At 37.1% G+C, this 8,341-nt stretch overlaps 1 protein-coding gene across 1 annotated transcript; it reads left to right on the forward strand.

Moving 5' to 3' along the window:
* The first annotated feature begins 430 nt into the window (after positions 1–430).
* On the forward strand, positions 431–6,130 carry LOC133692226 (uncharacterized protein C57A7.06-like). Its single transcript, XM_062113011.1, has 11 exons — positions 431–904; positions 1,196–1,379; positions 1,804–2,279; positions 2,768–2,986; positions 3,236–3,559; positions 3,784–4,119; positions 4,208–4,285; positions 4,376–4,468; positions 4,554–4,925; positions 5,293–5,424; positions 5,632–6,130. Exons 1-11 carry the CDS (start codon positions 581–583, stop codon positions 5,782–5,784), a joined length of 2,691 nt encoding a protein of 896 aa, XP_061968995.1. The 5' UTR covers positions 431–580; the 3' UTR covers positions 5,785–6,130.
* The last annotated feature ends 2,211 nt before the right edge of the window (positions 6,131–8,341 follow it).

Consider the following 8,341-nt stretch of genomic DNA (forward strand, 5'->3'; position numbering starts at 1 on the left):
CTGTGTGAGGACCCAATTCTCTTGGGTATATGATAAGATCCAATTCTCTTGAATTTCAATTTTTTTAATATTTTTATGAAAATAAAAGATGAATTCATAATATAGCACGGGACATGTAACTAGGTTTTATATGTAATTTATTGCGACGCATATAAATAGTTTTATTTAGATCATGATTACTCACGATGGCTTTTTACAACGTAAATATCATACTTTTCTTCAATAGAATAGAAAAAATACATTCTGATTTGAAAATTGATTGAACCTTTCGTAATCTTAATAATCATGATTAATTACAAGATGATTAGTTAAATGTTTATGCCTTTACGGTACAATAAATGAATATACTCGACAATTCCTTCTCATGCCCAGGAGATAAACGACGTCGTTTATATAAAACCATAAGGCCAAAACCTTGGAGCCTCTGTCGCTTAAGAAACCTAACCTTCTTCCTCTACAAAACGGCGTCTTTTCATCCATCCCAATTCCCAACTAGGCAGGCGTGTATAACTTTGAGTGGAGATTTTACAAGCACCGCCGCTGTTACCCGAACTAATCTAGCATTTGGAAATACAAAGCCATGAAGATGATAGAGAAGAAGAGAAAATCGAGAGACGGTAAGAAACATGATAGACCACAAAAATTTACCAAAAAGTCCAAATTCAGCAAAAAATACGGCAAGAGTGAGGACGAGAAAAGGCGGACCGGTCCACGCTTACCTCAATCTCTTAGGAAAGAGCTCGATCGAATCAACCCTAATGACCAATCCTGCAGTGAAGAAGATGAAGGTATTAACGGCGACGTTTATGAATACGAGGAAGGATTGCCTGAAGAGGAATCAAAGAAGAACCGCCGCTTTGATTCCGTTGAGAATTACGAGTACAAGTTACCTGAGGATTTTAAGGTTTCTAGCTCTCTCTCCCTATATATATATATATTTTATTCATAGCATAGCTTGTCTAAAAATTATTTTCTGTTTAATTAACAGCTAGTTCGACTGCTGGATTTTACTTTAGAACAGTGGATTTCGTGTGTTATTAGATGTTGTTCTATTTCTTGATGGCTTCGGAATTTGCTATACTGATTGACTGTGTTTTTTTTTACTCTACTCATTTTGCTATATTGATGGCTTTTTTTAATCTACCGACATTGGTTTTCTTAGATGGTATCTCAAATATTTTTTCAATTAATGTAGGATGAGAATGTTGAATCGGATGACGACGATTATGACTTTGATGGTGGCGAAAATAAGATTGCTGACCATAAGAGTAAAAAGGGAGACCTAGATCAACTTGGTGATGATGTTGAAGATGAAGATGATGAACGGCATCTGAGGATGTTGCAAGGAATCACCGGAATGCCAACTCAGGCCTTTCAAGGTATCACTTCCATTTCTCAAGATTAGTAGGGTACATGATATTCTTTTCATGTACAATGCATGCTTACTTGTTTACCAATGAAGTTAGGGTACTTGAAGCTGAAATTTTTGTAAGCATCTTTTACATCTAGACATGTTCAGAGATGCAGACATGAATTATGTATAGGGGATACCATTTGAGAGGAAAACATTCTTCATGCTCATGTAATTATTTTTTGGGTTCCAGTTGTGTTTGAGTAGATGTCTTGTTTTCACATCCATTTATGGATTCTTATTGTGTTGTATACTTGGAATATAAACTTAGTCAAGGTTAGAGCATTACTATTTTCACCTCATATATTTGCCTTCATAAAATATCTGCTTGCTGCTTTTGTTGTTTTAGTAATTAGAGGTTTGAATGGCCCTGAAACTTATGTTGTTCCCAGGCCAGAAGAAAAACAAAGTTGTTGTATCCGAGGGATATCCAGAGTCTGAATATAATCCTACTCGTGATGTTCTGGATGGTGATGGCCGCATTGCTATTGAAGACCTTCTTGAAAGCATTCAAGGAAAACCTGGTTATAGAGAGCTTCGAAATATAACTCGTCATGTGGAGAAAAAAGGAAAGCTTCTTCAAGCTCCACTTCCCAAGGAGGATCGAGACAGGCTAGAAAGGAATGCTGCTTATGAACAATCAAAGAAAGATATTACAAGATGGGAGCCTTTGGTCAAGAGGAATAGGGAGGCACCTACCATTATTTTTGATAAAGATACAGATTCAGGGTTTTCAACTGTAGGGGCAATAGCATCCGAATTTGAGCCTAGAACTGAGTTTGAGAAGAAAATGTCTTCATTAGTTAATGATGACAAGGTTATGGCAGCTCATAAAGAAGATGGCTCTAGGCTTCTTGAATTAAATAAGGTATGGAGGCCATAAATATTCCTTGCTTGATTCAATTTAGTGTCTTAATATTTTCTATATGCAGTTCACCTATGCTCCTGTGTTCTTTCTGTTACCCATATTTTAGCAATTTTCTTGCCATTTTTTGATTCACACATTTCTGACTCAGGTTGATCTTCTCTATGTCTTTAAAAGCAAACATCCAATACTTTAAATATGTTATTTATTTGGTTGAGTATTTTTTCTCGATCAGCAAAGAGATTCTCAAGATAACAGTTGCATATGAGAACAGTAGGGGAAAAAAGGAGGTGGTGCTCAGAGGAGGGGTTGGGTGATCTGGACAATTTTTGTTTAATTTTTAGCTTTGAGAAATCGGTTGTCATAGTTTTGGTGCCTGGGTGCCTGAAAATTGTTTGTCTCATCAGGCTTAATTGTATGCATATTGATGCATGATTTGCAGTTTTTCTTTATTTTATTGCAAAACTGATATTTTTCATGATGCTTGGAAGATATCCCTTGAAGATTACGTAAACAGTCGAAATCATATTGCAAAAATGCGGAGCCTTCTTTTCCGCCATGAGGTGAAGATGAAACGTGTCAAGAAGATAAAATCAAAAACATACCATCGGTTGTTGAAGAAAGAAAGATTGAAAGGATCTGTAGGAATGCCGATGGATGCAGAAGAAGCCAAAGAACTGGCAATGAAGCAAGAGTTCAAACGTGCAGAGGTGATTGATCATTTTCTATATATTTAATAAATACATTCGGAAAATCAAACTATTTATGTCCTTGAAACTCTTATCATGATTAATGAAACTATAAAAAAATTTGTAGTTACCATTGAAATAATTAAAAACTATCAAAATTTTGATAGTTTTCAAAAAAATTCTGAAAAACAAATTCCTCATGTCCCTAAAATTTTAAAGATAATTAATGGAACTCAAATGCTCACTCTTATCCTTGCACATTTGATGCAGGAACGCATGACCTTAAGGCACAAAAACCAATCAAAATGGGCACAACGTATTGTTAAGCGTGGTTTGGATGCCCAAGATGAAGGTACTCGAGCAGCTATGGCTGAACAACTCCATCAGCACGCTCTTTTGACTAGGAAAATGAACTCTATGAAGGACAGTAGCAGCAGTGATGACAGCAGCGATGAAGAAGATAGCGAAAATGCAGGTGGTTCAGACGAGGACAAGGCACCTAAGTTGCTAGCACAAGCAAGAGAGAAGACAAGACGAGTATTAGAAGAAGATGATGAAGTGCCTGATTCGGGAGTCCTTTCTTTACCTTTCATGGTAATGTCTGCTTTTTATATGCTTCTCTTCTTTAAACTGATGCTTGCCTTCTTACTACCCCCTCCCCTCTTGCTCCTCTCTTCCCAGGGAGAAACTTTAAACACCTTGCTTGAAAATGATACTCTTCCAGTCATTTGCTTCTTCCCTAAGATTTTTCTATGGATGCTTTAAATAAATTTTCTATCTTTTCTCATTATTTTTCTTTTTAATTTGCTTTGGTATAGAAAAGGGCATTGAAGAAAAAGAAGGAAGCAGCTGATGAAGAAGGTAGGCTTGCTATTCAAGAGTTTGAATCGTCGTTGATACAGCTGGAGGATGCAGATGGGGCAAAAATTACAAAAACAGGCACTGTGAGTGGTCGAAGGGTGTTTGGTGCATCTAAAATGCAGGTTATAGAACCTAAAAATAAGATCAGATCAAGCAGTTATTCCAGTGATAGTGAAGCTGAAGAAGACATTGATGTTGGTTTAGGCAGAACAGATGATATGCAAAATAATATTAATGTCAATTCTGTTTTGCTTGATGTAGATGCCAACACTCCTCAGGATTCTGTTTTGAAGGTAATGGATTTTGGTTTCTTTCCAGCCTATTTTGAAATTGTATCTCTTTTGCTAAGGCTGCAAACCTGAAAAACATAATTCTTTGCAGATTTCTGAACTTGTTAAAGACCTAGGTCCCAAGACGACATATGAAGTTTCTATGCTTCATTCAGACACATGGAAAAAGGTAATGTTTGCCTTCTTTTTTTAAACTTGTATCTGTTCTTCCATATGGATGGATTGGGTAACCTGAGAATAAACTGTGCATAACTAGCAGATGAGCAGCAGTCGAAATGAAGTTGACACCAATGGCAAAAGGTCTCAGAAAGTTGTTGAACCTGTTACCCATAATCAAGATATAGAATTAGAGGTATGACCTCATCTGTTGTACTCTGTTTTTTCTTCTTATAATTGGCTGTTTCTTACAATTTTTACTCTTCTCTGGAACCCTGAAGGAAGTAGGGGAGGATAGTGATGCGGATAGTGAAGGACAGATGCTGGATGGGATTTTGTCTTCAGAGCACAAATCATCTTACAAGCTTCCTTCCCAAGCAGAGCTTATACGTGAAGCTTTTGCAGGGGATGATGTGCAAGAAGAATTTAGCAAAGATAAAGAGGAAATTATGAACGAGGAAAATCCGGAACCTGAAAAACCTGTTCAACTTCCTGGCTGGGGCCAATGGACTCGTGTACAGAAAAAGAAAGGTTTGCCTTCATGGGTTTTGGAAGAGCATGAAAATGCAAAGAGAAAAAGGGACGAGGCTCTGAGGAAAAGGAAGGATGTACATCTTAAACATGTTATCATCTCAGAGAAGTTGGATAAAAAGGTTAGTGATGTTTGTTGTATGATTCACCAGGCATCTTTTTCTGCTGTCTCCTGTTGAAAATCACATTGTGATAATGAATATAAAATCAGTGTCCTTTAACTTCTGGCTAAGAAGCTTTCAATTGAACGAGAGTATTATTTTGAGATTGTAATATTGATTAAGTTGAAATGCTACTTGTATAGGAAATAAAATCATCGTTTGTGAAATGCTGTAAAGATGAAAGACTGTTTTCCTGTTCTTGTATCAAAGTGATTGTTTGCTAGCTTGAGCTAGGGTTGCCCTTTTGTGTTGTTTATCTTGTAGGTCCAAAGATTTTGGTATTTGTTGTGGTAGTTAAATAATCTGTACCTCTGTTTGGATTTTGCAGGCAGAAAAATTGCTTACAGGAACACTGCCTTACCCTTTCACATCGAAGGAAGTTTTTGAGCAGAGCATCCGCATGCCTATAGGGCCTGAATTCAATCCTGCAACAGCTGTCAGAGCTCTTAATCGGCCTGAAGTGAGTGATTTTCTCACAAATTCAGATTCCTATATTCTTATGATTAACTTTGATTGTTCATTTTTGGATGTGGAAGGTCTTTGTATTATGAAAAATTTGATGAGTCTGGCTAAAATGCATTTATATATGTTATGCTCTCTCTATATCTCGTGGATGCTCGATTATTTTGCCGCAACTGTTCTCTAATCCGGAAGGCATCCCATGCAGGTGGTGAAAAAACAAGGGCTGATTATTAAACCAATCAGATATGAAGATGTGGATTCCCATGAAAGAGGGGAGGAGCATAGAGAGAGTGGACAGAAGAAGCAAAGGATAAATCGGAGCCAAGGCAGAGTAAAGGCAGTAGTGGCAAAGTCATGATGAGGGGAAAAGAAGACTGACCGCATTTTCAGCTCACGATTCTTTCTATAGGCTAAGATTTTCGCGGTTCCTCTGTCCTGGATTTTGTGTAGAGTAGTTGTATTTGCCAATTATTGGGATGCATGAAGTTTCGATATTTTTGAATTTGAGGCAGCTCGAGGTGGCTCTTTTTTGGGGCATTAAATTAAGAGATCAGGCAAGTCAAGTTTGACTTGGTAATGTTTGTGACATGAGCCCCGTAATCCGGCAGCGCGTCAATCAACCCTAATGCTCGTTGTTTAGTATATATACAAGGCGATGTATTTTTCGTTTGTTAATAAAGAAAATAACTCCAGTATTACAAGAATACCTACCACTCCATCCAATGAAAATGCGTCATGTACTAACCTATCTATGTTAATGGTAATGACTATAAAATTACCACCTTACCAGAAATTAAAAAAACAGAAGGGGGAAAGAAAACGTCACACGAGCTGTTGCCTTCGCTCTTAGGCTACACTGGAGAGAGCACCAAACCTCCATCGGCTAAATCCATCTCCGATGACAGCCGCTCTTTAAACCTGTCTCCCTCATCCAACCCAGCGAGAGGTGGATGCCTCTGACACTCCATTTTTGGACTCCTCTTTCCTTTACCCTTGCTAATTCCGAAGGATAAAAATTGCAGGGAGAGAGGATAGTCGGTCTAGGGTTTTTATTATAGAAAGCTTGATCGACTTGCTACAAAGCTGTGTTGGATTAGGTCTGCAGATGCTAATAATGAATTGTCGAACAAGGAAGGAAAATTTATGTAGTGAAAGTTGAATAAACTTCGAGCTTTCTCGTTGTTTTTAGCTTACAGCCCTACACATCTATCGGATGCGATTTTCTTGTGGGTTTTATCTACCAAAGTTGGTTATATGGCAACATCAATTTTCGGGCAGGAAGACCGGGATGTGGAACACGGCTCCTCTAATCTAGATTTGCCAGAAAAAATCAGCATGCTTGTCAGCTGATGATACATCTTTAACAGATTGGCACTTGGGATTTCATCATTTTTTGGTATCTCTAAACTCTCTCTTCCTACGTTTATGTTCACCTCTCACAGAACAGTCAATACTAAAACCATGCTTTTATTGCTTCTGTTCTATCCCATTTGCTTATTAATGAAAATGGTCGGATGATGATAGCAATACTGGCAATGATCAGTTAATGGCTTGATTTCTCTTTCTTGTCTCGCATTCTTCTTTTATCTTTGCATTCCTTTTTAATTTGCTTTATTTTTAATTTGGCACCATTGCTTAGAAGAGAAGAAAAGAAAAGAAAAGGCATAGATGCGTCGATAAGAAGGATTCGAGCTTTCTTCTCAGGCCCTTTTCTTGATAGATAACTATAGTGGGTGACATTAATAGCTCTGTATTGTATTTAATTCATTTTGCCAAATTCTTTTATATATGTAGATAGAATAGACCTTTTCCACTTCGTTGAACTATATAATCCATAGCAAAGTGTGTATACTGAATTTTGATTTCTTTCTATGTAGGAATCATCTGAATTTCACAAAAGATCATTTGAATGTGCTGTTGACTCTATCCATAATGCAACCCTTCTGTTTTTTTTTTTTTTTTTTGATTTTATGAAGTCTATAAGAGCACCTGATTCACCTGTCTTCTCCTTACTTTTGAAGCTTGTGGCTATGCATACTGCCTTTTAGCGAAAGGAGATTTTTTCAACTAATCCTATTAGGTGGTGGTTCTTTGCCAACTGGCTTGATCTTTGTCTTGCTCCTTGCTAACTAAAAAGTAACTATCCGTCGGAAGTGAGACAAATTAGTAGCCGGCTTTGTCCGAGATGTGGGTTTGTTTCCGTTCACATAGCTTCCTTGCTCGCTTTTGGTGCTTGTGAATCTGTGATAGATTGCTCCATCTCGTGCTTATGACCTTGACTCGTCAAGAATTCACTAAGCTGTATTAAGCTTGTACTTTGCAGAGATTGTCCGTACATAAGTGTCATTGCCAAATTGAGGATTTGTTCGTAAATGAATGTCTCGCATCTGCTAAGTGAATTATGGGGTTTGCAAGCTACTGACATGAAATATATATATATGATTGAATTTAGGTTGACTTTTGAGGAGTGCTTGACAAATTCGAAGACTTTAATGGGAACTTTCCCATCTAAATTGACCAACAAAAACCGATAAATCTTTGGATAAAACATGTTTTTCTTATAATCTACAAAACATTCTAGTTTGACCCTTGAAGTCCAAGAATTTTCTATATTCAACCTCTAAATCTAAAAGTAGATATCTGAATTTTTATTTAAATCACCGCAAAGCCTTGTTTATTAAAATCAAATGTATTTAATTTATATAATTTTCTTGTGTCTATTTCAAGAGTAATTTCAAATAACCATGAAGGCATGCCTGATTTTTAATAATGCTCATGCGATGGATTTTATTTGCACTGTAAACCATGCATGCATACACGGAAATGAGGGCATCATTTTACCAAAACTCACTTCATTTCCAGATTTCCTCTCATTGCTCCCTCCCATGCTGAAAAACCAAGAAGAAACCTCGATG

The sequence above is a fragment of the Populus nigra genome, chromosome 4, assembly GCF_951802175.1.
Source record: "Populus nigra chromosome 4, ddPopNigr1.1, whole genome shotgun sequence".
NCBI lineage: Eukaryota > Viridiplantae > Streptophyta > Magnoliopsida > Malpighiales > Salicaceae > Populus > Populus nigra.